The following is a 22,024-nucleotide window of genomic DNA, read 5'->3' as shown; positions in this document are numbered from 1 at the left end:
AGAGCCATCTTGTAGGCAATCTACAAAGTCTCTCCTGGGTTCCAGCACCAACTTGATTTTTCCAAACGACCTGCATATTAAAATCCCCTAAAACTATCATAACATTGCCCTATTGACAAGTACTTTCTATATCCTGCTGTCATTTGCAGCCCACATCCTGGATACTGTTCAGAGGTCAGTATATAACTCCAATCAGGATCTTTTTATCCTCAAAGTTTCTCATCTCTAGCCAAAATATTCTGGATCTTCAGATTTTATGTCACCTCTTTCAGACCTCCAGTCCTGTATTCATCACCTGTAATGTTCAGTCAGAATCGTGGGTCTGGCAAATGAGACAGAAGGCGCTCTCGAAGAACAGATATATTGATCATCTATTAACAAACGGTAAAAATTCAATTCAACCAAGCATTCATGTTCCCTAAGTTGCAGGCACTACAAAGCCAAATATTCAATAAATCCACGTACAGTCAAACATACTCTGATGAAAGTTTACAGAGCATACCTTCCCAATGGTCATGTGCATCCTTGCCTTAAACAAAGGAGGAAGAGAGTAAGCCCTTTCCACGTGTAATTTTATATACCCAGGATGTTTGAAACCGGACAGCAGTCAGCTATCCAATGGTAACCGGAGGTGCAGCTCCTAGACTAACCGGTCATGACGGAAGTGACTTTCAATCAGAATAAGGCACGGCCCACAGGACAGCATCCTTTTCGATTTTGTTTTCATGTAGCACTGCAAATCATCTCTCTGGCAGCAATTTTGCCCTTTCATCTGCCTGTCCTTCCTGACAATCTTACAGCACACTGCATCTGGCTGTATATGAACTGTCCCATCCTCAGCCCTATCACTCCAATTCCCACTCCCCTGCCAAATCAGTTTAAACCCTCCCCAACAGCTCTAGCAAACCTACCCTCAGGATATTGGTCTCCCTGGAACCAGGTGTAACTCGTCCTTTTTGTACAGGTCACACCTTCCCCAGAAAAGATCCCAGTGATCCAAATTTCTGAAGCCCAGCACCAGTTCCTCAGCCACACAGTGATGTGCCAATCATGCCATACTTGCCCTCACTGGGGCATGGCACAGACACAATCCAGGGACCGCTACCCTGGAGGTCTTGCTTCTCAGCTTCCTATCTAGCACCCTGAATTCTCTTTCAGAACATATGCACAGATATCAGTAAGGAGGACTTTGCCAATGTCGTTCCCAATGCCTCGGTCAATGCGGGGTTATCCATCCCGGTTCATCCCTGATTGTTTTGGTTCAATGGTTGGATACAACGGAATGCTTGCTCAGCAACCAGATTGCTGTGCACTCAGAATCTCATCTATCCAGACCAGGCAGGGCTCCAGGATTCCTCCCTAAAAGGACATGAGTGAACCTGATGGGGTTTTAACACAATCGACATGGTTTCATGGTCTTCAGACATTTTTATTGAATTCAAAGTCACCACCTGCCATGGTGGGATTCAAAATCATGCCCTGGTATGTTATTGGGTCTCTGGATTACTGATCCAGTGGTAATTACCACTGTGCCAAATGTTAATATAATAATAAATATACCTCAACTTTTACTGTGAAACATTTTAGAGCCTGAAAGTATTTAAATTGTCAATGTTTCAAATTAATTCTAAATATTCATAATGTGCATATTACAAAAAACATTGATTGTGCAACAGAGCTCTCATGCCAAGCAGGCATTGTGATACTCAGCACTCAGACCGTGTGGACATTGTGATACTCAGCTCTCAGACCATGTGGACATTGTGATACTCAGCTCTCAGACCGTGTGGACATTGTGATACTCAGCACTCAGACCGTGTGGACATTGTGATACTCAGCTCTCAGACCGTGTGGACATTGTGATACTCAACTCTCAGACCGTGTGGACATTGTGATACTCAACTCTCAGACCGTGTGGACATTGTGATACTCAGCTCTCAGACCATGTGGACATTGTGATACTCAGCTCTCAGACCGTGTGGACATTGTGATACTCAGCTCTCAGACTGTGTGGACATTGTGATACTCAGCTCTCAAACCGTGTGGACATTGTGATACTCAGCTCTCAGACCGTGTGGACAATGTGATACTCAGCTCTCATACCGTGTGGACATTGTGATACTCAACTCTCAGACCGTGTGGACATTGTGATACTCAGCTCTCAGACCGTGTGGACAAAGTGATACTCAGCTCTCATACTGTGTGGACATTGTGATACTCAACTCTCAGACCGTGTGGACATTGTGATATTCAGCTCTCAGACCGTGTGGACATTGTGATATTCAGCTCTCAGACCGTGTGGACATTGTGATACACAGCTCTCAGACCGTGTGGACATTGTGATAGTCAGCTCTCAGACCGTGTGGACATTGTGATACTCAGCTCTCAGACCGTGTGTACATTGTGATAGTCAGCTCTCAGACCGTGTGGACATTGTGATACTCAGCTCTCAGACCGTGTGGACATTGTGATATTCAGCTCTCAGACCGTGTGGACATTGTGATACTCAGCTCTCAGACCGTGTGGACATTGTGATAGTCAGCTCTCAGACCGTGTGGACATTGTGATACTCAGCTCTCAGACCGTGTGGACATTGTGATATTCAGCTCTCAGACCGTGTGGACATTGTGATACTCAGCTCTCAGACCGTGTGGACATTGTGATACACAGCTCTCAGACCGTGTGGCCTTTGTGATACTCAGCTCTCAGACCGTGTGGACATTGTGATACTCAGCTCTCATACCGTGTGGACATTGTGATACTCAGCTCTCAGACCGTGCGGACATTGTGATACTCAGCTCTCATACTGTGTGGACATTGTGATACTCAGCTCTCAGACCGTGTGGCCTTTGTGATACTCAGCTCTCAGACCGTGTGGACATTGTGATACTCAGCTCTCAGACCGTGTGGACATTGTGATACTCAGCTCTCAGACCGTGTGGACATTGTGTTACTCAGCTCTCAGACCGTCTGGACATTGTGATACTCAGCTCTCAGACCGTCTGGACATTGTGTTACTCAGCTCTCAGACCGTCTGGACATTGTGATACTCAGCTCTCAGACCGTGTGGACATTGTGATACTCAGCTCTCAGACCGTGTGGACATTGTGTTACTCAGCTCTCAGACCGTCTGGACATTGTGATACTCAGCTCTCAGACCGTCTGGACATTGTGTTACTCAGCTCTCAGACCGTCTGGACATTGTGATACTCAGCTCTCAGACCGTCTGGACATTGTGATACTCAGCTCTCAGACCGTGTGGACATTGTGTTACTCAGCTCTCAGACCGTGTGGACATTGTGATACTCAGCTCTCAGACCGTGTGGACATTGTGATACTCAGCTCTCATACCGTGTGGACATTGTGATACTCAGCTCTCAGACCGTGTGGACATTGTGTTACTCAGCTCTCAGACCGTGTGGACATTGTGATACTCAGCTCTCAGACCGTGTGGACATTGTGATACTCAGCTCTCAGACCGTGTGGACATTGTGTTACTCAGCTCTCATGCTGTGTAGACATTGTGATACTCAGCTCTCATGCTGTGTAGACAGTTCCATCTCAGAGCTGCTGTTACCGAAACCTAATGGAAGATTGGGCCCTGGCTCTCCCATTAGCTGTTGACAACTCATTCACTCTCCAGAGCATAAAGCATGGAACACTGCAGCCCTTTGGCCCAACCTTTACCCTACTCTAAGGTTAATCTAACCCTCCCCCCTTACATTGCCCTCCATTTTTCCCTCTTCCATGTGCCTATCTGGGAGTTGCTTCTATACCCCTAATATATCTGACTCTATCACCACCACTGGCAGGGTGTTCCACACCTCTACCACCACTTTCTATTTCGAAGACTATCCTCTGAGGCAACTTTGAGGGACCTGTGTACACGGTTCTCGAGACCCTTGTGTTTCTTCACACTGCCGTGAGTCCTGCATTAACTCTGTTCTTTCAATTGAATCCTTGTCGCAGATAAAAGTGGGTATTTGAGAGGGGCTTGGTGGGGAACGGGACTGTTGCTCTGAGGGGTAGCAGTTCCTCAAAGGGGCCAATCATGTCCTCGGTCTGAGAACATTAACAGCAAACGACGTTTGTGAACTGTGACCTTTACACAGGACTGCTTTGCTAAAAGTCTTGCCTGTGAAACAACCTGCCCATTCTTGCCCTGTACGGTGTGATTTATAACAGAGAACACAGAACAATACAGCACAGTACTGGCCCTTCAGCCCACAATGTTGTGAAGACCCTTAAACCCTGCCTCCCATATAACCCTCCACCTTATATTCCTCCATATACCTGACTAGTAGTCTCTTAAACTTCACTAGTGTATCTGCCTCCACCACTGACTCAGGCAGTGCATTCCACGCACCAACCACTCTCTGAGTAAGAAACCTTCCTCTAATATCCCCCTTGAACTTCCCTCCCCTTACCTTAAAGCCATGTCCTCTTGTACTGAGCAGTGGTGCCCTGGGGAAGAGGAGCTGGCTGTCCACTCTATCTATTCCCCTTAATATCTTGTATACCTCTATCATGTCTCCTCTCATCCTCCTTCTCTCCAAAGAGTAAAGCCCTAGCTCCCTTAATCTCTGATCATAATGCATACTCTCTAAACCAGGTAGCATCCTGGTAAATCTCCACTGTACCCTTTCCAGTGCTTCCACATCCTTCCTATAGTGAGGTGACCAGAACTGGACACAATACTCCAAGTGTGGCCTAACCAGAGTTTTATAGAGCTGCATCATTACCCTGCGACTCTTAAACTGTCCCTCAACTTATGAAAGCTAACACCCCATAAGCGTTTTTAACTACCCTATCTATCTGTGAGGCAACTTTCAAGGATCTGTGGACCTGTAACCCCAGATCCCTCTGCTCCTCCACACTACCAAGTATTCTGCCATTTACTTTGTACTCTGTCTTGGAGTTTGACCTTCCAAAGTGTACCACCTCACACTTCTCCAAGTTGAACTCCATCTGCCACTTCTCAGCCCGCTTCTGCATCGTATCAATGTCTCTCTGCAATCTTCTACAATCCTCTACACTATCCACAACACCACCAACCTTTGTGTCATCTGCAAACTTGCCAACCTACCCTTCTACCCCCACATCCAGGTTGTTAATAAAAGTCATGAAAAGTAGTGGTCCCATAACCAATCCTTGTGGGACAACACTAGTCACAACCTTCTAATCTGAATGTACTCTCTCAACCACAACCCCCTGCCTTCTGCAGGCAAGCCAATTCTGAATCAACTTAGCCAAACTTCTCTGGATCCCATGCCTTCTGACTTTCTGAATAAGTCGACCATGTGGAAACTTGTCAAATGCCTTACTAAAATCCATGTAGATCGCATCCACTGCACTACCCTCATCTATGTACCTGGTCACCTCCTCAAAGATCTCTATCAGGCTTGTTAGACACGATCTGCCCTTCACAAAGCCATGTTGACTGTTCCTGATCAGACCATGATTCTCTAAATGCCCATAGATCCTGTCTCTAAGAATCTTTTCCAACTGCTTTCCCACAGACGTAAGGCTCACTGGTCTCTAATTACCCAGACTATCCCTACTACCTTTTTTGAACAAGGGGACAACACTCGCCTCTCTCCAACCCTCCAGTACCATTCCCATGGACAACGAGGACATAAAGATCCTAGCCCGAGGCTCAGCAATCTCTTCCCTCGCCTCGTGGAGCAGCCTGCGGAATATTCTGTCAGGCCCCGGGGACTTATCCATCCTAATGTATTTTAACAATTCCAACACTTCCTCTCCCTTAATATCAATATGCTCCAGAACATCAACCTCACTCATATTGTCCTCACCATCATCAAGTTCCCTCTCAGTGGTGAATACCGAAGAGAAGTATTCATTGAGGACCTCGCTCACTTCCACAGCCTCCAGGCACATCTTCCCACTTTTATCTCTAATGGGTCCTACCTTCACTCCTGTCATCCTTTTGTTCTTCACATAATTGAAGAATGCCTTGGGGTTTTCCTTTACCCTACTCGCCAAGGCCTTCTCATGACCTCTTCTTGCTCTTCTCAGCCCGTTCTTCAGTTCCTTTCTTGCTACCCTATATTCCTCAATAGACCCATCTGATCCTTGCTTACTGAATCTCATGTATGCTGCCTTCTTCCACCTGACTAGATTTTCCACCTCACTTGTCACCCATGGTTCTTTCACCCTACCATTCTTTATCTTCCTCATCAGGACAAATTTATCCCTAACATCCTGCAAGAGATACCTAAACATCGACCACATGCCCATAGTACATTTCCCTGCAAAAACATCATTCCAATTCACACCCACAAGTTCTAGCCTTATAGCCTCATAATTTGCCCTTCCCCAATTAAAAATTTTCCTGTCCTCTCTGATTCTATCCTTTTCCATGATAATGCTAAAGGTCAGGGAGCGGTGGTCACTGTCCCCCGGATGCTCACACACTGACAGATCTGTGACCTGACCCGGTTCGTTACCTAATACTAGGTCTAGTATGGCATTCCTCCTAGTCAGCCTGTCAACATACTGTGACAGGAATCCATCCTGGACACACTTAACAAACTCTGCCCCATCTAAACCATTGGAACTAATCAGGTGCCAATCAATATTAGGGAAGTTAAAGTCACCCATAATAACAACCCTGTTATTTTTGCACCTTTCCAAAATCTGCCTCCCAATCTGCTCCTTGGTATCTCTGCTGCTACCAGAGGGCCTATAGAATACCCCCAGTAGAGTAACTGCTCCCTTCCTGTTCCTGACTTCCACCCATACTGACTCAAAAGAGGATCCTGCTATATTACCCACCCTTTCTGTAGCTGTAATAGTATCCCTGACCAGTAATGCCACCCCTCCTCCCCTTTTTCCCCCTCTCTATCCCTTTAAAAGCACTGAAATCCAGGAATATTGAGAATCCATTCCTGCCCTGGTGCCAGCCAAGTCTCTGCAATGGCCACTACATCATCATTCCATGTATGTATCCAAGCTCTCAGTTCATCACCTTTGTTCCTGATGCTTCTTAAATTGAAGTACACGTACCTTAGCCCTTCTACCTTAATACCTTTACACCCTTTATTCTGCTGCTCTTTCCTCAAAGCCTCTTTATATGTTAGATCTGGCTTTACTCCATGCACTATACTTGCAGCTCTCGCATGACCTTTATCCTCCTCCACCTCACTATCTGCTCTAACACTCTGGTTCCCCTCCCCCTGAAAATCTAGTTTATACCCCCAGGAACAGCACTAGCAAACCTTCCCACAAGGATGTTAGTCCCCCTCCAGTTCAGGTGCAACCTGTCCCGTCGGAACAGGTCCCACCTTCCCTGGAACAAGGCCCAATTGTCTAGAAACATGAAGCCCTCCTTCCTGCACCAACTCCTTAGCCACGTATTTAGCTGCATTATCTTCCTATTTCTGGCCTCACTAGCACGTGGCACGGGTAGCAATCCTGAGATTGCAACCCTGGAGGTCCTGTCCTTCAACTTTGCACCTAACTCCCTAAATTCTCTTTGCAGGACCTCCTCCTTCTTCCTATCCATGTCATTGGTCCCTACATGGACCACGACATCAGGCTGCTCACCCTCCCTCTTGAGAATACTGAGAACTCAATCCGAGATATCGTGGACCCTGGCACCAGGGAGGCAACAGACCATCCGGGATTTTCGATCTCTTCCACAGAACCTCTTACCTGTCCCCCTAACCTTCGAATCCCCTATCACTACTGCTCTCCTCTTTTCCCTCCTTCCCTTTTGAGCTGAGAGTCCAGTCTCAGTGCCAGAGACGCAACCAGTGCAACTTGTCCCTGGTAGGTTGTCTCCACCAACAGTATCCAAAATGGTATACTTATTATTGATGGGAACGGCCACAGGGGTGCTCTGCTCATTCTGTCTATTCCTCTTCCCTCACATGACAGTCACCCAGCTACCTGTCTCCTGACTCTTAGGGGTGACGATCTCCCTGAAACTCCTGTCTATTTCTGCCCCTGCCTCACGAATGATCCGAAGTTCATCCAGCTCCAGCTCCAGTTCCCTAACTCGGTTTATCAGGAGCTGCAGCTGGATGCACCTTTTACAGGTGTAGTCATCAGGGACAACTGCTGCCTAACAGGAGAGGCTAAAATAAAAGCAAAAGAGACGGCGTACAAGGAAGCAAAAATTACTGGGAAAACTGAGGACTGGATGACTTTTAAAAACTTACAGAAGGAAACTAAGAAAGTCATTAGGAAAGAAAAGATGAATTATGAAAGGAAGTTGGCAATTAACATAAAAAAGGATACTAATAGTTTTATTAAATATATGAAGAGTAAAAGAGTGACACGGGTAGATATAGGACTGATTGAAAATGATGCTGGAGAAATTATAATGGGTAACAAAGAGATGACAGAGGAACTAAATGAGTATTTTGCATCAGTCTTCACAGTGGAAGACATTAGCAACTTACCTGACAGCCAGAGGTCTCAGGGAATAGAATTAGGTACAGTCAAGATTACTAGAGAAGAAGTGCTTGGGAAGCTAAATGGACTAAGGATAGATAAGTCTCCCGGACCGGATAAGGTGCACCCACAGGTTCTGAAGGAGGTGGCTTTGGAGATTGTGAAGGCATTGGAAATGATCTTCCAGGAATCAATAGACTCTGGCATGGTTCCGGAGAACTGGAAGGTCACAAATGTAGTTCAGCTGTTTAAGAAAGGAGGGAGGTAGCAAAAAGAAAATTATAGACCTATTAGCCTGACATTGGTAGTTGGGAAGTTATTGGAGTCGATCCTCAAGGACGAGGTTATGGAATACCTCGAGGTGCATGACAAGATAGGCCCAAGCCAGCATGGTTTCATGAAGGGAAGATCCTGTCTCACCAACCGATTGGAATTTTTTGAGGTTATCTCAAATAAGATTGACAAGGGCGAGGCTGTGGATGTTGTGTATTTGGATTTTCAAAGGGCCTTCAATAAGGTGCCGCATAAGAGGCTGTTTAATAGGATGAGAGCCCATGGAATTACAGGAAGGATATTGGAATGGGTGGAGCATTGGCTGATAGGCAGAAAGCAAAGGGTGGGAACACAGGGATCCTATTCTGGTTGGTTGCCGGTCACTAGTGGTGTTCTGCAGGGGTCGGTGTTGGGGCTGTTTCTTTTTACACTGTATATCGATGATTTAGATTATGGATTAAATGGCTTTGTGGCTAAGTTTGCGGATGACACCAAGACAGGTGGAGGAGTAGGAAGTGTTGAAGAAACGGAAAGGTTGCAGAGAGACTTGGTCAGTTTAGGAGAGTGGGCAAAGAAATGGCAGATGAGATACAATGTTGAGAAATGTACGGTTGTACATTTTGGAAGAAGAAATAATTGGGCAGATTATTATTCAGATGGGGAGAAAATTCAAAAGTCGAAGGTGCAAAGGGACTTGGGGGTCCTAGTGCAGAATACCCTAAAGGTTAACCACCAGGTTGGATCGGCAGTAAGGAAAGAGAATGCTACGTTGGCGTTCATTTCAACAGGAATAGTGTATAAGAGTAAGGAGGTGTTGATGAGGCTCTATGGGGCACTGGTGAGACCTCATTTGGAATACTATGTGCAGTTTTGGGCCCCCTATCTTAGAAGGGATGTACTGATGTTGGAGAGAGTTTAGAGAAGTTTTACGAGGATGATTCCTGGAATGCAGGGACTAACATGTGAGGAGCGTTTGTTGGCTCTTGGATTGTATTCATTAGAGTAAAGAAGAATGGGGGGGAACTCATAGAAACATTTTAAATGTTAAAAGGGTTGGACAGAGTAGATGTGGAAAGGCTGTTTCCCTTGGTTGGTGAGTCCAGGGCAAGAGGCCACAGTCTTACAATTAGAGGGTACCAGTTTAAAACAGATGAGGAGAAATTTTGTCAGCTAGAGGGTCATGGATTTATGGAATTTGTTGCCACATACAGCTGTGGAGGCCTGATCATTGAGGGTTTTTAAGGAGGAGATTGACAGGTACCTGATTAGTCAGGGTATCGAGGAATATGGGGAAAAAGCCGGAAATTGGAACTAGATGGGAGAATAATTTAGCTCATGGTGGAGTGGCTGAGCAGACTCGATGGGCTGAATGGCCTACTTCTGCTCCTTTGTCTTGTGATCTTATCCATTCGCCTTCCCCACAGTTTTATTTCATCACCTCCTGCGTTGAACCTTAAATCCATCATCACTCAGCACTAACCCCTCACAAACACAAAAACCCTCTTTCTTCCTGCGGTACCCATGGACACTGCTTGCTTCTTCTCCAAGGACACAGCCATCGCGCTGGAACACTGCCCAGCTGGGCCCGTCTGCTGCTCACTTGCAGGACAAATGGATGGCTCTCTTTGCCAGCCCCACAAGCAAGTTTACTACGCATCCTCCTCCCTCCTTGCCCCCACTCTCCTCCTCAGAGACGCAGACTGCTTGCTGTTTCCCAGGGAGATGGGTAAACTTACCATGTTAAGCGGGACCAGGGTGGTAACCAAATTTACCAGCGCCAAGCAAAGCTCGACAAAGCAAATGGAAACCCTGCTCCTGTGCTGACAAAATTACTTTGCACAATTACACTAGATCCATTTTCTTCCCACAGGTGGCATTATCACTCTGGACGATCTGAAGTCCTACACTCCTCGGTTAATGGAAAACCCGGTGAAGCTGGAACTCGGAGACTACACGCTGCTCACACCCAGCGTGCCCGCTGGCGGCCCGGTGCTGGCATTGATTCTGAACATTCTGAAGGGTGAGATATGTAGACACCCTCCCTCCTCCAGTGGCGGGGAAGGGGTCTGTCGATATCCTCTCCATGCTCCTCGTCCTGCCGTGAGTACAGTCTCACTCCCAGGCTGTCTGCCTGGGTCCCGGACACAGCACTGACACAACTGGCCCGCTTTCTTCACTTAATTTCAGTTCATTGATATAGACATTTCTATTTTTATATATTTGAACTAATGAGAGATAAATAGACGTTTTCCCAGATCTGAAATACCAAATACTGAAAGACATAGTTTTAAAGAGAGAGGGGTATGTGGTGACGTGGACGGGGCTGTGGAAGGAGGTGTTGGTGGGACGAAGCTGAACAGGGCACTCAGCAGGACAGAGGGTGGGGACGGTGCATGTCCAAAGTTTCCTCCTGTTGTGCAAAGTTCTGCCCAGTGACACCGACATTTATTTATTGATTTATCTTTTTATTTGTTTATTTATAAATTTATTTATAAAGGTATTCATTTTAATGATCATCAAAACAGGGTCAGTAATTATTTTGATCTCCTCTGGGTTTGATCGGTTTTGCTCTCATTCATCTGCACTGTCACAAAACACACGTAGCAGGCCTGCAGTGGGTAATGAAGGATCTTCTCACTGGAGCTTTTGTACACTGTCCGTATGTCATTTGTTTGCTAAATGATGCTTTAAACAGTTAAGTTTCCAGATATCACTCCACTTCTTCCCACTTGCAAATTCTCCAGCAACTTTTGCATCGTGACAATACACCAGTTTCTGTAAATATTTCTCGAGGCTACAGGTTCCAGACCTCATGAGCTTTTGATGTCGCGGTTTCTGCTTCATTCAGCCGTTCCACTTTAAATGAACCAGCAGTTCTTTTGCACTTCACACCCTTTGCTTCTTTGGAGTTTGACAGAGTGGATCAATAATTTCTTCAATAAAAACAGTGTCAATGAGCCCGTTCTAAAATCTGCAGACAAAGCATCATAAACTCCACGTTGTCAACACCGTCCATATCAGAAACATTTAAAGGAAATGTGATTGTGTGCGATCGTGAAATATACTTAACATGCCAACAAGGGAGGTGACAACCTTCAGTGTGCAGTTTAAATTCCTTCGTGCACTCGTGGAAAAGATGTGTGTGCACGCACCTTAGAGGGAACATTGTCCACGCCAATGTTCTCCCGTTTGAGGCAAATGAGAGACTTAATGGTCTTCCTGGTCCTGCATTCAGCTGGAGCCCTGGAGACTGTCTCTCAGCCTCTGGTAGCTTTTAGCACTGTTCCTATCCTAGACCTGTCTCCATTCCCGTCAGAGACCAGACCCCTGTCCCTGTCACCCTTCCAGTCACAAACAGAGGCTCCCTAGACCTCGCGCTCCAGTCACACTCCACCTTCCCCTCACCAAAGCCAACGGCATTCCACATTCGTTCAGCCTGGGCTGTCCCAAGTCAGTTACTGGGGGCTTCCAGTTTGTGTGGGCTCCATGTCTCTGTGGACATGGGAGACACAGAGCCTGCTGGAGGAGCTCAGTGAATCGAGCAGCATCTGTGGGGATTGGGGCTAAGAGTGGCCAGTACAAAGGGGAGAAGGGGGAATGGTGGGACAGGTGATCGGCGGAAGGAGCAGAGGTGAAGGATACTGGGTGGATGGGACACTGTTTAGGAGGCTCCACAAGCTCAAAGTGCTTCACAGCAGCAAGCGCCCATTTCCTCAGACCGTGGACAGCCCCAACTCCAACCCTCTCTCCCCCACTTCCAACACCTGTCTGAACCGAGACAGGTTGTGATGACAGACAGCCCTCAGGCAGTGTTGGTACAGTGGGCTGACTCCTACAACAGCCAGACTTGTGTATCTCACGGGACCTCTCCCTTAGTTCTCAGCTCTGGGGGGTGTATCCTGGAGCCCCGGAATCAATACCAGGTGACAAATCGTCTGAGGTATCAGTGAGCTGCCTGAAGGGGGAGTACCTGTGTTTCCGAGGACAGGGTGAAAGGTCACAGGCTGCCCACATGATAGTGTCTGGGTACAGACCAGTCTGGATTGCCATCAGCCAGGGTGGGGCTCCTGCCTCTGTCCCGCCATCCTTTCCTGGTGCTCCGGCACCACTGACCTTCCTCGGACACTGGTTCTGGAAAAGGTCTTTGTCCAAGGTCCCAGACGTGGAGCATCTCTCTGTCTCTGTCCATTACCCTGCTCTGCCTGTCCCACCAGGAAAGCCATAGCTGAGTTGAGCAACAGAATGAATTAGAGGGCCTGAACGGCCTTCTGCTGTCCGTTAACTGCCCTGTAGCAGCCAGTGAAACAGAATTAGCCCCCGTCTCTTCAGCACTAACTCACAGCACGTCCTCTGTTGACAGGTTATAACTTCAGCTCGGACAGCGTTTCCACGTCGGCACAGAAAGCTTTGACCTATCACCGGATTATTGAAGCCTTTAAGTTTGCATACGCAAAGAGGAGTAAGCTAGGAGATCCCCGATTCATCAACATCACTGGGGTAAGGTGCCCGTTCTGTTGTCCCGCTATCCCCACACGACCTACCTGCACAGGGCACGGGAAGGGGTCTGGGACCCACGGTGACCCCACACAGGGAGCCTGTCAGGGCTGCACTCAGCTCACCGTCCCGGGGGCACGGAATGAGCAGACCGCTCGTAACTGCTGGTGACTGTTTCCAGTGAAGGGTGTCCAGAGCTGGGACCAACCTCCAGTGAGGAGGTGGTGGCGCTTGGAATCAAAGTCCCAGCCCCAGCATGAAGACCAGGAAGGTTTGAAGGTTAAATGTTCTCTACATTCTTTCAATCTTATTGAAATCTTTCCTGTAGACAGGTGACCAAAACTGTACACAATATTCCAAATTAGGCCTCACCAATGTCTTATACAACCTCAACCTAACATCCCATCGTCATAGTCCCTAAATTGTTGAAGCAGTGAAATCATTTCATCTTCACTCCCAGCTGTTTCTGGCATCTCCAAGCCTGAATGCTTGAAACCACAGTGAGCAAAACAGTTCTGAATTGTCTTACTGCTTATTTCTTGCCAGCCATTAGTGACAAAAATACTGCTTTTTGAACACATCCACATGCAGCTGAGGCTATTTAAAAATTGTTTGCTGGAAATATGGAGTAATGGCATGCAGCTGATGCTAATTAGAACCTGTTCAGCAACAGGCTCGTGCCCCAATTAAGCAGCACAGTGCCCCAAATAAATGGTAACCTCATTTTCTCCACTGCATATCCAGCCACTTAGGGTTCCTTCCAGTAACTTCCCCACAACTGATTTCAGGCTCACCGGTCTATAATTTATGGCTTATTCTTAGAGACTTTCTTAAACAATGGAACAACATTGGCTATCCGCCAATCATCCGGCGCCTCACCCGTGGCTAAGGACATTTTAAATATCTCTGCTAGGACCCCACAAATTTCTGGGCTAACATCCCACAGGGTCCAAGGGAACACCTTGTCAGGTCCTGGGGATTTATCCACCCTAATTTGCCCCAGGACAACAAATACCTGCTCCTGTAATCTGTATGCAGTCCGTGACCTCACTGCCACTTTGCTTCACTTCTATAAACTGTGTCCGACTCCCAAGTAAATCCAAATGCAAAGAATCCATTTAAGATCTCCCCCATCCCTTTCAGCTCCATGCATAGATCATCACTCTGATCTTCCAGTGGACCAATTTTGTCTCTTGCTTTTGATGTTTCTGTGGAATCACTTGGGCTTCTCCTTCACCTTGTCTGCGACAGCAACCTCATCCCTTTATTTAGCCTTCCTGATTTCCTTCTTAACTCCATAAGCACCTTCTTTGCTCCTTCCTGGCTATACCTGTTACGCACCTTCTTCCTTCTCTTAACCAGGACCTCGATATCTCTCAAAAACCAAGGTTCCTAAACCTGTTATCGTTGTCTTCTATTCTGACAGGACAATACAAACTCTATACTCTCAAATTTCACTTTTGAAGGCCTCCCACTTACAAGTGCACCTTTACCAGAAAACATAATCCACTCTTGCTAGATTCTTTCTCATACAGTATCATCAAAACTTGTCTTTCTCCAATTCAGAATCTAAGGCTGAGAACCTGATAGAAACATAGAAAACCTACAGCACAATACAGGCCCTTCAGCCCACAAAGTTGTGCTGAACATGTCCCTACCTTAGAAATTACTAGGCTTGCCTATAGTCCTCTGTTTTACTAATCTCCATGTACCTATCTAAAAGTCTCTTAAAAGACCCTATCTTATCCACCTCCACCAACATTGCCAGCAGCCCATTCCACGCACTCACCACTCTCTGAGTAAAAAACTTACCTCTGACAACTCCTCTGTGCCTACTCCCCAGCACCTTAAACCTGTGTCCTCTTGTGGCAACCATTTCAGCCCTGGGAAAAAGCCTCTGACTATCCACATGATCAATGCCTCTCATCATCTTATACACCTCTATCAGGTCACCTCTCATCCTCCATTGCCCCAAGGAGAAAAGGCCGAGTTCACTCAACCTATTCTCATAAGGCATGCTCCCCAATCCAGGCAACATCCTTGTAAATCTCCTCTGCACCTTTTCTATGGATTCCACATCCTTCCTGTAGTGAGGGGACCAGAACTGAGCACAGTACTCCAAGTGGGGTCTGACCAGGGTCCTATATAGCTGCAACATTACCTCTCGGCTCCTAAATTCAATTCCACGATTGATGAAGGCCAATACACTGTATGCCTTCTTAACCACAGAGTCAAGCTGCACAGCTGCTTTGAGTATCCTATGGATTCAGACCCTAAGATCCCTCTGATCCTCCACACTGCCAAGAGTTTTATCATTAATACTATATTCTGCCATCATACTTGACCTACCAAAATGAACCACTTCACACTTATCTTTGTTGAACTCCATCTGCCACTTCTCAGCCTATTTTTCTATCCTATCAATGTCCTGCTGTAACCTCTGATGAGCCTCCACATTGTCCACAACACCCCCAACCTTTGTTTCATCAACAAACTTACTAACCCATCCCTCCACTTCCTCATCCAGGTCATTTATAAAAATCACGAAGAGTAAGGAACAGATCCCTGAGGTACCCCACTGGAGTCTGACCTCCAACTAGAATATGACCCGTCTACAACCACTCTTTGCCTTCTGTGGGCAAGTCAGCTCTGAATCCACAAAGCAATGTCCCCTTGGATCCCATGCCTCCTTACTTTCTCAATAAGTCTTGCATGGGGTACCTTATCAAATGCCTTGCTGAAATCCATATACACTACACTTACTGGTCTTCCTTCATCAATGTGTTTAGTCACATCCTAAAAAAATTCAATCAGGCTTGTAAGGCACGACCAGCCCTTGACAAAGCCATGCTGACTACTCCTCATCATATTATACCTCTCCAAATGTTCATAAATCCTGCCTCTCGGATTTTCTCGATCAACTGACCAACTACTGAGGTAGGACTCGCTGGTCTATAATTTCCTGGGCTATCCCTACTCCCTTTCTTGAATAAAAGAACAACACTCACAACCTTCCAATCCTCTGGAACCACTCCCATTCCTATTGATGATTCAAAGATCATCGCCAGAGGCTCAACAATCTCCTCCCTTGCCTCCCACAGTAGCCTGGGGTACATCTCATCCTGTCCCAGCAACTTATCCAACTTGAGGCTTTCAAAATGCTCCAGTGCATCCTCTTTCTTAATATCTACTTTTCCAAGCTTTTCAGTCTACTGAAAGTCATCACTACAATCACCAAGATCCTTTTCCATAGTGAATACTGAAGTAAAGTATTCATTAAGTACCTCTGCTATTTCCTTCGGTTCCATACACACTGTCCCACTGTCACACTTGATTGGTCCTATTCTTTCACATCTGATCCTCTTGCTCTTCATATACTTATAGAATATCTTGGGGTTTTCCTTAATCCTGCCCGCCAAGGCCTTCTCATGGCCCCTTCTGGCTCTCCTAATTTCCTTCTTAAGCTCCTTCCTATTAGCCTTATAATCCTCTAGATCTCCAACATTATCTAGCTCTCTGAACATTTTGTTAGCTTCTCTTTTCCTCTTGACTAGATTTATTACAGCCTTTGTACACTTTGATCTATCCTTTTCCAAAATTATCTTGAAACTAATGGCATTGTGGTCACTGGATGCAAAGTGTTCCCCCACACAAACTTCTGCCACCTGCCCTGTCTCATTCCCTACCAGCAGATCAAGTATCACACGCTCTCTCATTGGGACTTCTTTGTACTGATGAAGGAAACTTTCCTGAACACATTTGACAAACTCTATCCCATCTAATCCTTCGACAGTATGGGAGTCCCAGTCAGTGTGTGGAAAGTTAAAATCACCTGCTGTCACAACCTGATGTTTTTTGCAACAGTTTGCAAACTCTCTGCAAATTTGTTCCTCTAAATCACTCGGCTGCTGGGTGGTCTGTAATATGGCCCCATTAATGTGTCATACCTTTCTTATTCCTCAGTACCACTCGCATAGCTTCAGTGGACCAGCTCTCCAGTCTGTTGTCTGACATTTTCCCTGACTGGAAAGTTTTCCAGGCCACCCCTCCCCCTTTAACCCCGCCCACTTCATCACATCTAAAACCATGGACATTGATCTTCCAGTCCTACCCCTCCTGCAACCGTCTCTCTAATGGCTACAATCTCTTAATTCCATTTGCTGATCCATGCACAGAGTCCATCTCCCATTCACCCACTGATCCCAGAGCCCAACAGCCCTTCACCTACTGATCCCAGAGCCCATCTCCCCTTCACCTACTGATCCCAGAGCCCATCTCCCCTTCACCTACAGATCCCAGTGCCCATCTCCCCTTCACCTACTGATCCCAGAGCCCATCAGCCCTTCACCTACTGATCCCAGAGCCCATCTCCCCTTCACCCACTGATCCCAGAGCCCATCTCCCCTTCACCTACTGATCCCAGAGCCCATCAGCCCTTCACCTACTGATCCTAGAGCCCATCAGCCCTTCACCTACTGATCCCAGTGCCCATCAGCCCTTCACCTACTGATCCCAGAGCCCATCAGCCCTTCACCTACTGATCCCAGTGCCCATCAGCCCTTCACCTACTGATCCCAGAGCCCATCTCCCCTTCATTTACTGATCCCAGTGCCCATCAGCCCTTCACCTACTGATCACAGTGCCCATCAGCCCTTCACCTACTGATCCCCCAGCCCATCTCCCCTTCACCTACTGATCCCAGAGCCCATCAGCCCTTCACCTACTGATCCCAGAGCCCATATCCCCTTCACCTACATCCCAGAGCCCATCTCCCCTTCACCTACTGATCCCAGAGCCCATCTCCCCTTCACCTACATCCCAGAGCCCAACTCCCCTTCATTTACTGATCCCAGTGCCCATCAGCCCTTCACCTACTGATCCCAGTGCCCATCAGCCCTTCACCTACTGATCCCAGAGCCCATCTCCCCTTCACCTACTGATCCCAGTGCCCATCAGCCCTTCACCTACTGATCCCACAGCCCATCTCCCCTTCACCTACTGATCCCAGAGCCCATCAGCCCTTCACCTACTGATCCCAGAGCCCATATCCCCTTCACCTACATCCCAGAGCCCATCTCCCCTTCACCTACTGATCCCAGAGCCCATCTCCCCTTCACCTACTGATCCCAGTGCCCATCAGCCCTTCACCTACTGATCCCAGAGCCCATCAGCCCTTCACCTACTGATCCCAGAGCCCATCTCCCCTTCACCCACTGATCCCAGAGCCCATCTCCCCTTCACCTACTGATCCCAGTGCCCATCAGCCCTTCACCTACTGATCCCAGAGCCCATCAGCCCTTCACCGACTGATCCCAGAGCCCATCTCCCCTTCACCTACTGATCCCAGAGCCCATCAGCCCTTCACCTACTGATCCCAGAGCCCATCAGCCCTTCACCTACTGATCCCAGTGCCCATCAGCCCTTCACCTACTGATCCCAGAGCCCATCAGCCCTTCACCTACAGATCCCAGTGCCCATCAGCCCTTCACCTACTGATCCCACAGCCCATCTCCCCTTCACCTACTGATCCCAGAGCCCATCAGCCCTTCACCTACTGATCCCAGAGCCCATATCCCCTTCACCTACATCCCAGAGCCCATCTCCCCTTCACCTACTGATCCCAGAGCCCATCTCCCCTTCACCTACTGATCCCAGTGCCCATCTCCCCTTCAGCTACTGTTCCCAGAACCCATCAGCCCTTCACCTACTGATCCCAGAGCCCATCAGCCCTTCACCTACTGATCCCAAAGCCCATCTCCCCTTCACCCACTGATCCCAGAGCCCATCTCCCCTTCACCTACTGATCCCAGTGCCCATCAGCCACCTACTGATCCCAGAGCCCATCAGCCCTTCACCTACTGATCCCAGAGCCCATCTCCCCTTCACCTACTGATCCCAGAGCCCATCAGCCCTTCACCTACTGATCCCAGAGCCCATCAGCCCTTCACCTACTGATCCCAGTGCCCATCAGCCCTTCACCTACTGATCCCAGAGCCCATCTCCCCTTCACCTACTGATCCCAGAGCCCATCTCCCCTTCATTTACTGATCCCAGTGCACATCAGCCCTTCACCTACTGATCCCAGTGCCCATCAGCCCTTCACCTACTGATCCCAGAGCCCATCAGCCCTTCACCTACTGATCCCAGAGCCCATATCCCCTTCACCTACATCCCAGAGCCCATCTCCCCTTCACCTACTGATCCCAGTGCCCATCAGCCCTTCACCTACTGATCCCAGCCCATCAGCCCTTCACCTACTGATCCCAGAGCCCATATCCCCTTCACCCACTGATCCCAGAGCCCATCTCCCCTTCACCTACTGATCCCAGAGCCCATCTCCCCTTCACCTACTGATCCCAGAGCCCATCAGCCCTTCATTTACTGATCCCAGTGCCCATCAGCCCTTCACCTACTGATCCCAGCCCATCAGCCCTTCACCTACTGATCCCAGAGCCCATCTCCCCTTCACCCACTGATCCCAGAGCCCATCTCCCCTTCACCTACTGATCCCAGAGCCCATCTCCCCTTCACCTACTGATCCCAGAGCCCATCTCCCCTTCACCTACTGATCCCAGTGCCCATCAGCCCTTCACCTACTGTTCCCAGAACCCATCAGCCCTTCACCTACTGATCCCAGAGCCCATCAGCCCTTCATTTACTGATCCCAGTGCACATCAGCCCTTCACCTACTGATCCCAGTGCCCATCAGCCCTTCACCTACTGATCCCAGAGCCCATCAGCCCTTCACCTACTGATCCCAGAGCCCATATCCCCTTCACCTACATCCCAGAGCCCATCTCCCCTTCACCTACTGATCCCAGTGCCCATCAGCCCTTCACCTACTGATCCCAGCCCATCAGCCCTTCACCTACTGATCCCAGAGCCCATCTCCCCTTCACCCACTGATCCCAGAGCCCATCTCCCCTTCACCTACTGATCCCAGAGCCCATCTCCCCTTCACCTACTGATCCCAGAGCCCATCTCCCCTTCACCTACTGATCCCGGTGCCCATCAGCCCTTCAGCTACTGATCCCAGAGCCCATCAGCCCTTCACCTACTGATCCCAGAGCCCATCAGCCCTTCACCTACTGATCCCAGAGCCCATCAGCCCTTCACCTACTGATCCCAGAGCCCATCAGCCCTTCACCTACTGATCCCAGAGCCCATCTCCCCTTCAGCTACTGATCCCAGAGCCCATCAGCCCTTCACCTACTGATCCCAGAGCCCATCAGCCCTTCACCTACTGATCCCAGAGCCCATATCCCCTTCACCTACTGATCCCAGAGCCCATCAGCCCTTCACCTACTGATCCCAGAGCCCATCAGCCCTTCACCTACTGATCCCAGAGCCTATCTCCCCTTCACCTACTGATCCCAGAGCCCATCTCCCCTTCACCTACTGATCCCAGAGCCCATCTCCCCTTCACCTACTGATCCCAGAGCCCATCAGCCCTTCACCTACTGATCCCAGAGCCCATCAGCCCTTCACCTACTGATCCCAGAGCCCATCTCCCCTTCACCTACTGATCCCAGAGCCCATCAGCCCTTCACCTACTGATCCCAGAGCCCATCAGCCTTTCACTTGGTGATCCCAGAGCACCATCTGTCATGGGACCCCAGCCCGTCCATGGGACCCAACCCATCAATGGAACCCAGCACATCCATGGCACCCGATCCATCTATGAGACACAATCCGTCCATGGAACCCAATCCATCTTTGGGACACAATCCATCCATGGAACCCAATCCCGCCATGGGACCCAATCCCGCCATGGGACCCAAACCATCCACGAGACCCAATCTGTCCATGGGACCCAATCTGTCCATGGGATTCAATCGGTCCATGGGACCCAATCTGTCCATGGGACCCAATCTGTCCATGGGATTCAATCTGTCCATGGGACCCAATCTGTCCATGGGACCCCAGCCCTTCTATGGGACCCAGCCTGTCCATGAGACTCAATCTGTCCATGGGACCCAATCCGCCCATGGGACACCAGCCCGTCCATGGGACCCCAGCCCGTCCATGGGTCCCAATCTGCCCATGGAACCCAACCTTTCCATGGAACACAACTTGCCCATGAGAGCCAAACTGTCCATGCAACTCAAGTTGTCCATGGACACCAGCCCGTCCATGGGACCCAATCTATCCATGGAACCCCATCCGTCCATGGGACCCCAGCCCATCCATGGAACCAGATCCATCCATGCGATCCAATCCGTTCATGGGACTCAACCTGTCCATGGGACTCAACCTATCCATGGGACCCCAGCCCGTCCATGGTACCCAACCTATCCATGGGACCCCAGCCCGTCCATGGTACCCAATCTATCCATGGAACCCAGCCTGTCCATGGTACCCAATCTATCCATGGAACCCAGCCCGTCCATGGTACCCAATCTATCCATGGAACCCAGCCCGTCCATGGTACCCAATCTATCCATGGAACCCCATCCGTCCATGGGACCCCAGCCCGTCCATGGAACCAGATCCATCCATGGGACTCAACCTGTCCATGGGACTCAACCTATCCATGGGACCCCAGCCTGTCCACAGAACTCAATCTGTCCATGGAACCCAGCCCGTCCATGGGACCCAGCCTGTCTATGGAACCCCAGCCTGTCTATGGGACCCTAGCCCATCACTGTGACCAAATCCGTCCATGGGACCCAAACCGTCCATGGGATTCAATCTGTCCATGGGACCCAATCCGTCCATGGGACCCCAGCCCTTCTATGGGACCCAGCCTGTCTCCGGGACCCCAGCCCATCCATGGGACCCAATCTGTTCATGGAACCCAATCTGTCCATGGGTCCCAATCCATCCATGGGACCCCAGC

At 48.8% G+C, this 22,024-nt stretch overlaps 1 protein-coding gene across 5 annotated transcripts in view; it reads left to right on the top strand.

Annotated features, from left to right (window-relative positions):
- The window catches only part of LOC140732857 (glutathione hydrolase 1 proenzyme-like), a 141,225-nt gene that overhangs the window by 68,618 nt on the left and 50,583 nt on the right, over positions 1-22,024 (top strand). For all 5 annotated transcript variants that reach the window (XM_073055489.1, XM_073055484.1, XM_073055487.1 and 2 more), the window contains exons 7-8: positions 10,562-10,711; positions 13,052-13,188. In XM_073055489.1, coding sequence (XP_072911590.1) covers positions 10,562-10,711; positions 13,052-13,188 — 287 coding nt within the window. The remainder of the gene's footprint in view (positions 1-10,561; positions 10,712-13,051; positions 13,189-22,024) is intronic.

The sequence above is a fragment of the Hemitrygon akajei genome, chromosome 9 (genome assembly GCF_048418815.1).
Source record: "Hemitrygon akajei chromosome 9, sHemAka1.3, whole genome shotgun sequence".
NCBI classification, from domain to species: domain Eukaryota; kingdom Metazoa; phylum Chordata; class Chondrichthyes; order Myliobatiformes; family Dasyatidae; genus Hemitrygon; species Hemitrygon akajei.
Note: the sequence above shows the minus strand (reverse complement) of the source record. Positions and strands in the feature narration are given on the sequence as shown.